This window comes from Hyalella azteca, unplaced genomic scaffold (assembly GCF_000764305.2).
Source record: "Hyalella azteca isolate HAZT.00-mixed unplaced genomic scaffold, Hazt_2.0.2 contig5114, whole genome shotgun sequence".
Taxonomy (NCBI): domain Eukaryota; kingdom Metazoa; phylum Arthropoda; class Malacostraca; order Amphipoda; family Hyalellidae; genus Hyalella; species Hyalella azteca.
In genome coordinates, this window is record NW_025935314.1 from 130,634 (window position 1) to 144,358 (window position 13,725).

At 42.0% G+C, this 13,725-nt stretch overlaps 1 protein-coding gene across 1 annotated transcript in view; it reads right to left on the reverse strand.

Moving 5' to 3' along the window:
• Nucleotides 1–109: 109 nt before the first annotated feature.
• Nucleotides 110–13,725, reverse strand: part of LOC108675468 — a 68,384-nt gene continuing 54,768 nt past the window's right edge. The window contains exons 10-11 of the mRNA XM_047880284.1: nucleotides 9,448–12,212; nucleotides 110–2,994 (exon numbers count right to left, since the gene is read on the reverse strand). Of these exons, the coding sequence (XP_047736240.1) occupies nucleotides 728–2,994; nucleotides 9,448–12,212 (5,032 nt within the window). The 3' untranslated portion in view covers nucleotides 110–727. The remainder of the gene's footprint in view (nucleotides 2,995–9,447; nucleotides 12,213–13,725) is intronic.

The window sequence follows — 13,725 nt, forward strand, 5'->3', positions numbered from 1 at the left end:
ATTTGTTGATGCCACTAAAACACCAGCATTTTCATAGTGTAGGCGATCGCCTCTGCTAGCAGAGGCTGGACATAGGCTATGCATGTCCTGTGTGTAGTAGTCCTTGACATTAAGCTAACATGATTCCAGTAATTCAATATACGTTCACTTTCACATGAAAACAATAAAGTTAGGAACTCTTATCCAAACCTAATGAGTGCGTCTCTATAAAAAGTCGAAGAATGAGAAAATGTTCATATAAAAATTATATATGCGCTAAAAAAATGTTTGCGTATGAGCCGTTATAAGCGATGATATCTTAGCAGAATAGAAGCCAGCGGCTGGTACAGGCCGTGAGATCTGCAGCACAAAAGCTTCTCAAACAATTTACAAATACATTCAACCTTACACCGCTACCAATGACTTCAGTAAAGCAGTCGACGTACAGAAATTACCTAGAACATTTTTTATCAAATTCTATTTCCGCCCACCAAAGAACTTCGTACTCCGCAACACATCTACTGCAAGCGCAAGCAACGCCGCTGATTTATCTCACAGAGCATCGATATATTTATCAGCAAGTCTATTACTTAAGAGTAATTCTATTATTGAGTAACGTAGTATGTTGATACCGCACCAACACGCACATTTATCATTATTGTAGGCGGTGAGCAAAAAGAACTACATCGGTCACTGGCAAGCGGCCGACGCGGTCCACTTATTTGGGAGGACTAGATTTCAACTGGTGTCAGAGGGCCGTCTCCATGGACTCCTCTGGAGAAGAGTTTGTGCCATTATCAGCCTTCACTCCGTTCTTAGATGGAGGAGTTTCTCCCCCTACATCTCTAATGCGGGATACATCGGCTAATGACGGGGGAGGTACGGAACCCGTCTTACTCGGGTTGGGTGTGGAGTGTGGTACGTTACTGCGAATTTTGCTGGGTGAAGAGCTAGGGGTACCCAAAGAACCTATTAATCCGCTGTCAGATTCACTAAGTGTACGGGTTATCGGACCTCGCAGTCCTCGTTTCCCAGCTCCACAAACGCTGCTCTCCTCCTCATCGTCATCTTCTTCCTCTTCTGATTCCTCCATGTCTGCTTCTTCGGAGATCTCACCGCCATGGTCCTCAAGAATGGTAGTACTAATGATCTCTGTTTTAGAGGCGCGATATCGGCGGCCGCTTCCAAATCGGCTTTGGAAGAGCAAAGCTCGAGCTGTGTTCCTGGAAGTAGGCGGCATTATCACCCCCTCGATGGTGGTTTTGCTTTGTGATTTACTGGAAGCCATGTTCTGCTGGAAGTCTTTGTGCTGAGGAAGCTTGATGATCGGAGCGGGAGGGGGAGCGTAACCATAAATACTTGGTCGTGAGGCTTTAAGCATTTCTACTGCTGAGATCCTCTCCTTGCCACCAGCTGTGTTCATGCTCTGCTGCAAAATCATCTTCTTGAAGTCAAATAGCGTCGTCTGCTTAGAGAACGGTTTTGAACTTGACTGTGCAGAGGTCGTGGTGGCGGTAGAGCTGGAAGAGGTACCGTTCTCCTGGTCGTTATCCTCACAATCAGAAGATAAAGATCCGAGATCTGATGCTCCATAGCCTTCCGGGGGATCAACTTTACAAAACTTGAGGTCTTCGAAGCCATTCTCTTTAAAAATAAACGGAATTGGAGTGTCTTGTGACTCTCTACCAACGTAATCGTCGTGATGGCCTACCCTCTCCCGGACCTGAGGTCTCACCGTATTAGAGGGCAAGGGACTAATGCCAAAAACAGCAGGAGAAGTACTACGGCTTGACGACGGATTATTGTTGCTATTGTTATTGGCTTCGTCTGCTGCTGAAGCCTGTGTGGCCGAACCAGCATACGAGTGCCGGTTATAATTGTAATACTGTGGATGCCGCATCGCAGAATACATTTGGTCGCGGCTCATATACTGCCGAGATCTCGACATGTCAGTTGTGAGATCAGTGACGTCAGAATTCATCGTGAGGGGTGATGAGCTCACAAAAGAACCTTGAGCGTCTGGGGAAGAAACCGGCGTCGTTGGAAGAGACCTAAGATTACCAGTAGCACCCAACTGCTGCTGCTGCTGCTGCTGATGCTGGAGAAGCTGATGTTGATGCTGGGCTTGCATCTGCTGCTGCAACAACTGTTGGTGCTGTTGGTGTTGCAGCTGCAGCAGATGTTGTTGGTGAGCTTGCTGCTGCTGGTGCAGGTACTGCGCGCGTTGGCTGTAATAATTAACTTCGGAAGAAGGGCTGCTGCGGTAGCTACTGTGCTCTATGGAGGACATGTCGCTGGAGTGCGACGAGTTGAGATCGGAAGAAGCGGTGTCGGGTGAAGGGTAGCGCATGAAACTCGAGTTCTGGGGAGGAACAAGCTTGCGAGTCCCTTTTTCGGACGCAGCTTTGAATCCGCCATCATCATCCTCATTATTATCATCTTTGTTCTTCTTTTTCCGACGAAGCGGTAAAGTCCAAAACCATTTCTTCTTTGGGCTCTTCTCAGACTTTCCGGTATCTTTATTCTCTTTCTCTTTATCCTTACAGTCTTTCTTCTTCTTATCCTTTTCCTTCTTCGTTTTCTTTTCTTTCTCAAGTAACTTTTCGGGAGTTGATGGATTTGAAGCAACAGATCCTCGTCCTCCTCTGCTGCCCGCGTCCCCGGCAACACTGGCCCGGCGGGATACACCTTTTCCGTTGGTCCCATCGGGTCCTCTTCCTTCATCGGCCCCCGGCAACTGCATATGGCCTCGTCTACTGGGAGGTAAGGAAGTATACCCTCTTTGATGGCGGCCGAAACCCGAGGGGAGTGTGCCTCCAACTTGCACTTGTCGAGTCATGCCAATTCGTCCGTAAATATCACTGTCGGTGAGGGGTTGGGTTGGGTACCCAGGTGGGGCCGTGGTGGGGAGACGTGGGTGCTGGATCATACCCTGGCTGGGTAAGGGGAAGCCGCTCGCTGTGTCGTTGACAACGCCGAAGTTCTGAAGGCTGCGTTGCGAACCGTACATGGCGCCTGCACAGCATTCATTTGTTAGTCACAAATCCAGATAATTAAAATGTAAATGAAATTCAACAAGTTCGGATTAAACTTCGGTTCATCATTAGACACCCGGACAATTTTTAAACGAGAATTTTGAATGACTAAGATACATTTTGTAAGAACTAAACTATCACTGAACGGTACAGAAAATTTCACTCTATTTAAAAAATTTTACAGAAACCATCTTCTATATAGAATCGATGAGAAATAATGTAGAGCTCCAGAAACGCATATTTAGACGATAATATTTCTCAAAAACACAGTTAAGACCGCAAACACAACTAACTCCTGAAAAAATGTGTACGTGGTTTGCATTTGATATTCGAAAAGAAAACACGTTTTAAAGTGGGCAACAATTACATGTACATGAGAAGCTTATGCCTCATTTAAAAGCCTGCCACGAAATCGAAATTAAGGGAGCGATCCTATTCGTGTAAACGAGTATACACATTATCTACCAATGCCGCTCTACTTAGGTAAGGAAATCTTACACGCATTTCACAGGATTTCATCAAGTACGGTAATCTTAAATAAGCACCCGTAGCATAAGACTGAAGAATAAAGTTGATGTAGGAGAAAATCATGAACTGGAAATTTACCAGGTTTCTCACGTTTCACACTTTTTCGCTAGCAACCTGTACAAAATTCGCCTCGGTTTCTGTAAGATACCGCCTATAACAGCACAAATACGAACTCGGAGATTATTAGATAAGATTTCGAGGAATATAATAGCATAAACTGGAAATCAAGCGTTACTGGTCGTGAATTAAACATGCCTCAAGCAAGGAACTGTTAAGCAAAGTATAAATGCAACAACATTCAAAAGCCATTCAGCAATTCCATGCAAAATTAAAAAGCAGATGAACAAACGGTTTGGAAGTCAGGACAAACGAAATCATGTAAAAGCGATGCACACTTAGGTCTTTCTTTTCATCCAGATTTGAGATCTAAAATCTACATTTTATTCTGTAATATTTCTATAAATTTGCTTGTGTTTGCCCCTGGCAAACGATTTAGTAATTGTCAACTATCCGCACCTTAGATACCGTGGATGTCATTGGTCATTGACTCATTGTAACAACGAGCAATGAATCTCAAATTATGATAAAGTAATGAACCATAATCCCATGAATTTAATGTACTGAACATCGTAGATTTATAATCTTATATACTCACCAAGACCGTAGACTTGTTCAGACTTCATTGACTATTGCAGCAGATCCAAAATAGTTAGCACGGCGACCGATAGTTTGAGACAATACGCGACGGTATTGCAGTTTAAGTAAAATTTTGAAGCAGAAAAATCATTTAATTTGTTTTAAGATGCATCGTTCACGCCAGATTGGGATTGATGACTTCTGTTTTTAGTAAATTTGACATATGACGTCACTGCAGGTTAGTCATTAAATTCCTACATTACATTAAATGTAGAAATTAAATTGTTTATTCCACCAACACTAAGGCGCTGCGGAAAGTTAGTGACATAGACAATTTGAGAACAAATTCTGTTCTATACAACTTTAACTAATCTTGTAATTTCAGTCATCGGTCAAGAAATCATAACGAGAACAATAAAAAAATATTCATGACAATACGTGCAAAATTAAATAAAAATTTGACTATTTTGTACGGAATGAACCGAACTTCTAAACTAAAAACTCATAGAGAATGAATGCAACAAAGAATAGGTAATAGAAACAACGAAAATGATTGCGCTCAGAAACCTTATTGTATTGTGGGCACTTTGTACAGACACCGGAGTGAACAACCTGAGGCCGAGGAGAGGAAGACAGAAATCCCAGCAAACTTTTCCAGATTTCCGAAAATTAACGAAAAATATTTTCTAATAAGTAAAAAAACTGAAGAAATCGTGACGATGTAAAAAAATAATTAAGTGCAAATCCAGAGGAAAGTATCGATTGAAACAGGATAAAAAAATCTTGTTTATGCAAGTAAAGTCAATTGAAAACGAGTGTTGATTTACTGATTCAATATTGAAATAATTTTGAGAATTATATTTATTTGGAAGTGGCAAGACAAATGTTCGTAAATTAGAATAATTTTGAAATCTACCAAAGCCAAAGCGTCACAAAGATTTCATCAAGCGCAGTGAAGGGCAAATTGAAGGGACCAGAAATCTGAAGGATGTTCTAAGAATTAATTTGAATAAGATGCACATTTTAGGCCAAGAATAAACCAAGAGTTTACAATAAAAAATGTACCATTGAAGGTGTATAAAAATCTGGACTACCCTCCCAGAACAAGCAAAAATGAAGGGTAATGCATTAGGAAAAGGGCTAAGAATGAAAATGAAAATTTTCGGGTAAGAAAAAAGACTGAAAGGAAACGAGATCTTATGTGCAATATTGGATTCTCTTCCTCTCCTCGGACCCCATTTAACAAAACACAAAAATTTGGAAATGTATCGACATGAATTAAAAAAAACTAGTAGCGGCCATACATTCATGGCTGTCTTAAGATCTAAAAAAGACTCGGTAATTAATAAACTTAAATTAATGCAGAAAGACAAAAAGAAAGTTCTCCCACCAAAGCGGCCATTGCCTAACGCAAACTTAGACACATATAACACTAGGAACATATGTTCCCTATTGAACGTGAGCAAGATAAAAATTTTATTTGTTAAAATAGCTTCGAATTAGGTGAACTAAAAACGTGAGGGTACTTTCTATCGTTTTCAGCCTTTTCAGCTCTTTAGCGTAAGCCATGGGAAATGCAATAAATTTTTTTGCTTTAAAGGACGACATGAAAATTACATGCACTTAGTCGTACGTTCCATATTACTTGTATCATAGGATTTTTGAAATTATGATGGAACTGGCCTCCACATTTTCAAAGCAAATATGATAAACATACTCGAAAATTTATTCGCTTTTATACCCTAATGTTATCACGAATTTACTAAATTCTGGACAAATTGATCAAAGGAGATTGCGTATGATTATTGCAACATGAATTGTTAGGTTGCAGTTTAGTTATGGCATATGAAATGACCATTGATTTAATTGTTGCAATGGCTTTGAAGGGAGTACTTGCCTTCGTCTAAAACTTTGATTCAAGTGACGTCTTGTGAACACAAAAAAATTAGAGTGATGACTTAAATTTACATAATGACATATGAAAAAAAACATAACTAAATGGCATGGTCACGAGAGAGGGAGCAAATCAATATGTACACACAATGTAAAGATATAAAGATACAACATAAGCTCGACAGAGTCGAGAAGGTTTTTATTTTTTAAAAACGTGTCAAACTCTAAACTAACTCCAAATTAATCAACTCGTCCATGTTTTTTGTACAAATTATTTTTTAATCATCGACCAATTTATGTCTCAGAGCTCCAAATAATCGTACATTCTTCCGCAACATTGTTAAGTATAACATTTAAATTTGTTGCAATTACTCATGTTGTTAAATATAGCCAAGTCTAGTGGCGGGCGAGAAGAATTAAAATTTCAACGACCTAATTGCACGACTTGAATTTTAAAACTTTAAAAGATTTTACAATTTTCTCGACAAAAGCAAGTTAGAAGAACCCGCTAGAGATCTAGAACTTCTCATCAAAATCAAACAGGAGATGTCCAAAGTTCTCGTTATATATATAATTTCCAATTACATATGTCATACTAGAACAAAAAGGGCAGAATTTTTTTATAGCGTTCAACAATCAAGTGGTTAACAGAGAAACGTTGAAGGCTGAACAGAGTTGCAGATCACATCTCCTGTGCCATCAAATAACAATTGTGTTACGTACTAAGAGTGACGCAAGAACGAGTCACAAATACCTCTTGAAATGTGCACATTTTTTAGTGCACATTATTATTTTTAATTTACTGATAATACGTTCCATGTGCACACTATTATTTTTAATTTACTGATAAGACGTTCCTGATAATGAACGAGAATCGAGTGATACGGGGTGAGGGCAAAATAATGAGCAGAAAAATAAGCCCTACAGAAAAACACACAAAGCTAAAAATCAGAGACTAAAAAAACCCTAAGCAGCAAGGTAATAAATAAATAGATATAGGAGGTTGAAAATGAACACAGTTTGCATGCTCGTGCTCGAAGCTTGGCAGGTAAGCGGAAGGTTGTTCAGAAACACAAACGATAGACAAGCGAGATTTTCTTTGGTTTGGGTGGTCAAAAACGAGGCGGGAGTTACATTGGTAGGTGAAATGACTAAAAAACGCTCGGATTAAGCGTCATCGTTGTAAAATTACAGCACCAAGCAGTGGTTTCTGTCTGTGAAATTACGCATAAAACTGACGCTACGACTAACCACAAAAAAAAAACTTACTAATTCCGTATCAATAAATACGATCAAAAATAGTGGATCATAAAAACTGCAATTCAGCAGATTAAAAATGAGCAGATATCAACCAATTCATTTTATGAGCATTTTTATTTAGTTGATGAAAAAATATGAACGCAGTAGTTTTTTATTGTAAAAAAAATATCAAGTGGCAAAAAATATCTTCATGTCGTGAATAACGATAATATCGTTCAGTGAACACCATAATATCGCTCGGGTACATTTTAATATCGCCGCCGAAGAATTAAACTGCATGTAATTCAGCCATACGAGTATTTTCACCAAATCTCAGTCTCATCGTCAATGCGCTCAGGCAATTTAGGGACATAAGCCACCACTCGGGGCTTTCGTTGTTGTTCATCGACAGTTTTATTTTTGACACCGGCACCAGTCAATCTTTGCGAAGCAGTAGATCGTGATTTGGTCTCATCAGAAAAGCTGTTTTCCACTGGGAAATTTGCATTGGTATTATCAGAAGGGGTTTGATTTTGAATATGAGAAGAACGAGAGTGGTTTTCATTTCTTAGCAAAGGTAGTGACATAAGTTGTGGTTCGGTGTTTATATTCCCATTGAAAAAGCTAAACCTCGAGATATCTGAACTAGGAAGTATATCGTCGACTCGGGAAGCATTGCTAGGGTAACCGCTTTTGCTGCTCCGTGGCGGTGAAAAATTGGCATCCGATAGTACAGGTGTAACGCTATTTTTCATCAAATTGTTACGGTTGTTTGTACTTCGCTTGATGCTATTGTACATTCCATCATGGCGACTAAATGGCCGTGACTCGTTTTGGACTAGAATACGCGGGCCATGTAGCATCACGTTGTTGATCATAGGACGATTGAACGTCGGTGAAGTGCGTATAGAATTTTCATTAGCCTTCCCGCTAATTGAAACCTGGGATACCGGACGATTATTTGCACGATTCGTCTCCGCAAAAGCTTTTTCCGCAACCGTAGCCAAGCGATAGCTGTTATTGCGTTGAAAGTAAGACGGTGGGTTTTCTAACGTAGCTACGTTCGACTTTGCAAGGGGAATCGTGACGTTAGGTAATGTTGAATTTAAAGGGAGAAGACGATTTGAATTTTCCCTGGTACTTGACGAGCGGGGAAGGGACTTGGTATGGTACGCATTGGATGATATTCGAGCTTGAGCGAGGGCTTCGAATACTTTGTCGGCAGTGAGAGGTAAACTTGCAGGCAAAGGTATTTTATCAACCGGCGCTTCGGCATCGGAGGAAGAGAGTAGAGTGTTGGGTATGTCATCAACGCATGTACCCGCTTTATATGATTCAGAACCTATAGAAATATTGAGCGAATCGTCTGAATCTTTCGTGATGTTATGCAAGTCTGCAGAGATATTTGGGTTATTTTCGCTCTTGTTGGCGCGCTTGTGGAGCATTGGACTGCGAGACAACTTGATAATGTTTGATAGAAACGACTCGTTGCTCGAGGTGCTTTTATCACACGCCTTTAGCTGCTTTTCAGAAGTTTTGCTAGAGTTTGTATTTGATTTTAAAGATTTATGACTTCGGGTTTTAGAAGTAGATGACCCAAGAGGAGATCTAGACGACCGACTTGTTAGTTTTCCATCAGCGATGCTAGAACTAGGTGCGCGGTTTCGATCAACAGTTCCGATTTTACTAGTGGAATTTGAATCTTTTACACCGGATATTATGATTTGAGCTCTACCCAGGCTTTCCTTATGCTGTTTACCATCGACATGGCTTTCAGAAAGATGATTAGCATTACTACTTTTCTGAATAGGAGCGCGATTTGCTTCCACTCCTACACCGCGATTCTCACATTCAAGTGTGGAACGAACCGACATTTGACCACTGACTTTAGAAAGTGATCTTTCATTGTAAGAATTCGAGCTATTATGACGAGGTTGAGTACGGAAATTGTTTCTAACGGGACTAGATTCAAGATGCGAATTAACATAAGAACCATTCATGATATGGCAATCATTAGCACCGACTTGAATTTTAGGTTCGTTAGAGTTACGGCTAACTACGAGGGTTGGTAAACTGGTTTCACAAACTGAGGTAGAATTTCTACTTTCTACTACTGGAGAAGCAGACACAATTATACCTTGTGATCCATGCAGCTGCTGCAAGGCATATTGCTGCTGCTGCTGTTGCAGAAGTTGTTGCTGCAGTTGCTGAGGAGTGTTCGCAGGGATGAAAGGGGAGTGACGAGGCGAAGATGTTACCGCCCCTTGTATTGGGGTTGGCGCCCGAGATGTTGGACCTGGGGCTCCACTTCCCTGTTGTTGGGGAGAATACATCCCCTGGGCGCTGTGAGGTCGAGCTGGATACTGAGAGTTCTGTAGTTGGTTCACCTGTTCCCCACCTTGAACATGGACATAAGCCCCAGCTCTTTGGGTGCGTGGGGACATGGGTGCGCCCGTGGAAGGTAATATAACTCCCCCAAGAGCCCCAGAAGGCTGAGGAGGACCCATGACATCAGAGAGCTGACGGGGATCAGCAGGGGGAGGAGGAGGAACGATAGGGGGAATTTGAGACGGCGCGTTGTTTTGGGGCATTGAGGGGAAGAGGTAAGGGTCTTGCCTGGTACCGTAAATACCGTGCTGCTGCTGTTGTAGCTGATACTGTTGCTGCTGCTGTAGTATCTGCTGTTGCTGATACTGAAGCTGCTGCTGTTGCTGCTGCTTCTGTATCTGTAGCTGCTGTTGCTGTTCGGCTAACTGCTGTTGCTTCTGTTGTTCAATAATAAGCTGCTGCTGCGTTTGCTGTTGTTGCAGCTGTAAACGCTGCTGCTCCTGTTTTTGTTTTGCCTCTTTGCTACTTTGTTCTTTTTGCTGCTGCTTCGTCAATTTCTTATCTGGCTGAACAGCAGCCGTAGTTTTCGATGGAGTTTTGGACTGCAGATATGCCTGTCGCTCCCGCAGAGCCTGCAGCTTCTGCTGCTGCTCCTGCTGCTGCCGCTGCAGCTCGAGTCTCGTCTCGTGAAGCTGCTGCTGCAGTTCCTGATGCTGCTGTTTCAAAGCTGACTGCTGCTGTATCACCTCTTGTTTGCTTTGGTCGATCTGTTGCTGCACGGCCCGCTGCAGCAACAACTCTTCTTGCCGCTGACGTTGCAGTTTTTCATCCTGTTCTTGACGCATGACTTGCTGCTGTTGTTGAAGCAGCTGCTGCTGTATGTGCTGCTGGTGCTGCTGCAGGGCGGCTGCTGAGCTGTTCGTAGCGTTTGTGACCTGCGCAGGTAACTCCGGTATGGCAGGAGCATCCTCTAGTGGGGGTGGAGGTAATGGCATTTGTTGAATGCTGCTAATTGCAGATGTTAAGGTTCCTCCTCCCGCTCCTACACCAGCAGGTAATGTACCGTAACTCTCGGGTCCTGTATAGTGCTTCTGAGTTCTCGGTAAACTGTCTGAAGAGTAAACCACTTTACCTTCGGAGTCTAAAGTGACGTGGGCCCCAGCAGTCGCTTTCAGTCTCTTCCGTTCCAGTGAATTTGTTGGAGTGATGACTAGGTTTTGCTTGAGACTTGAAGGAACTGCGCTGAAGGGCTGGATTTCATCCGTATTTTTAGTGCTGGGCATGTGGATCTGCTGTTGTTGTTGTTGCAGAGCGTAGCGAGGTGACGCTGTTGGTGCCGTCGAAGTGGTGTCAGATGCAATTCTTCTGCCGCTCGAATTTTCAATTGAGTCTTCTCTAGGCGGAGGAGGTGGGGGAACTTTTTGTATCCGCTGCTGAGGAATCACAGGAGGAGGTTGAACGACCGGAATAGGGGCCATTTGTGCAACATCCCCTGACAAACGCCGTGTTAAATCAGACTGTTTTATGGCTGATGGTCGGACATTCACTGCGTAGTCAACAGACGCGGAATGGAACAAGGTTTTTACAGGTGCTTTATTTGATGCTGATGAAGACTGTGGAGTCCCGGCGGACTCAGAGGCCGACGTTTGCTGTGGGTCAGTTCTGGGAGATGCCTTGGACGTCTCAATACGGGGAACTTGCCGTACACTGCCGCTACCAGCACCCACCGCTCCGCCCTGGAAAAGCATCGCTTTAGCGGCCACCGACCCAAGAGCTGGGTCGTCCCCGTTAGAACTACCCGAGTCTTTGGACCCTGCCGCAGATCTAACGCTCTCGTCATCGCTAATAGGAGGCGTAATAACGCACATAGACGGAATACCGCTAGCGTTGATCGCAGTCTTGGACCTAAAGCTGTCTTTTCGGTCATCTCCAGTAGCAATATCCTCTGCCGGCCCTGCTGGGGAACTAGTGGAGGGTTCCGTTGCACTACTGGAAGTCTCTCGGCCACTGTCTGCAGCCTCAGACCCGCTGCTGGCAACCAAGTCCTCTCGAGAAGACCCCGCGGACCCATTCACGTGGATGACGGTAATGATGCTTTCTCTGTTGCTGGCAGAGCTGCTTTTTCTGTCCAGGGAGCTGACACGCTGTGGGGGTTTAGGGGGAGTTTTCTTCTCAGGGTTCCGCATGATGACGGTACCGAGACTCGCAGCGGAACTGTTGCTGATGCTACCGGCGATGCTACCGGACGCACTTCGACTGCCACCACCAGCACCTAAACCTCCCCCAGGCAGTTCAGATTCACTGCCGCTGTGCGCCAGCTTGTTAGTTTCTTCGTAACTACAGGCGTTGCGGAGGCCACTGTCTATGTGGAAGGAAGTGTAATAACCCTCGGTATCGCAGGAATAAGCCGAACTTGTGTCGTCATCAAAGAAAGGAATGTCCTGGATATCCTGAATATCCTGGGTCGGGGTCAGAGTGCCATCGCTGGTGAAGGAGGAGGTCGAGGGCAGGTCGTCGGTAGTACAAGAGGTGCTGCGTTGGTGGCTCGATGGAGAAGATTGCGGCGCAGTTGACCTGAAAAATTGTATGGAAGTCACTAACTGAATACATTCATCATTACTACATTAGTGAGGACATTCAATTAATCGAGTAGTGATATTCCTTACAATAATTTTAACATTAATAAAGCTCAACTATATTACTTATTAGACATTTCTGATAAAGTTGGCCTTCCTCCGACGTTTGATTCATCCTTCCTGAAGGTTTTTCATTTTCAGTGAGTAGTATATTTTCATTGCCGAATCATGAAAATTTCGAGTAAATTTCAGGCACCGTGTTCATTTTTTTAGGACCTATTGCGTAATTCGGTTACTTTGCCTTGTTTTCAACGGGAAATATAATAGTTCGAACTCTGATCAACGGGAGTTAGTTATTGTATTTTACCGATAGTGGATTGATATCAAGCATTTATAATGCACCTGGGTAGATCCTCATATAGTTTTTGTAATAAATTATCAACGGGTAAATTTGTTTCGATTTAAAACTTCCTCAGCGACGTTTGCGCCAATTTCAAACAATGATATGTTGAATTAATCGAATAAATAACATAATTTTACGTATGTTAATGAGTGCTAGAATCAATCCATGCAACTGATTAAACATAAGTTAAACACATATTAATTGTTAAAACACACACTAAACATATGGTAAAACACAAATATTGAATTTAAAATAAAAAGATTGCTGCAGAAAGCAAACTTATTTCTTCATTGTGCTCATTTCTGCAACAAAATACTCAAGAGAAAATCTGATAGGAAGCATTAGACCATGCAAGAGCTGGAGACGCCATGGTGCAATCAGGTTATAAATATGATTCGGAATAAGAAAAAGGTTAGATTGACAAGCGTTTTGATATTTTTGGCGTTGACAGATGAATGAACATAACTACATAGAAGCTCAAGAAATAAATAATTTTATTTTCAGCCATTTGTGAACAACAATGATCACAACAATGATCGTGTCAGAGTTGTCCGTTATAAATTATCGCGATTTAATGCAGTAATTTAGTAGCGGTGTAGAAATTTATAACAGAAAGTTAGTAGCGTTGTACAAATTTATAACAGAAAGTTAGTAGCGTTGTACAAATTTCTAACAGAAGGTTAATAGCGTTGTACAAGTTTTTAACAAGTATATAAGCCACACAAAATGAATTTAGGCAAAACTTACGAGAAAATACGAAGATGCCGATAAACCGGAGCGAAAAAATTTTTATTGGTGCCTTAGAAAAAGGTGAGAATGTTTGACGAAAATTACTATCACGAAACATGATTAAGAATAATAAAAGATTACAAAATGAACGACGGTAGAGCAAGTTGGAGGGAAAACCGGTAATAATAGCACTGTTTTTATTTTAGTTGAAAATACGCAATTGCAAAGCGGCTAAATGATCTCCATTGAAGGAAAAATCTTCAATATTAAATATAGCTAATCACGTCCCATGTTGAGGGAAAATAGACAAAAACTTTACCTGAAACCTGAATTTTCACCTCAACCCATATTCGCCTCTTCACCAGAAAAACAAATACGA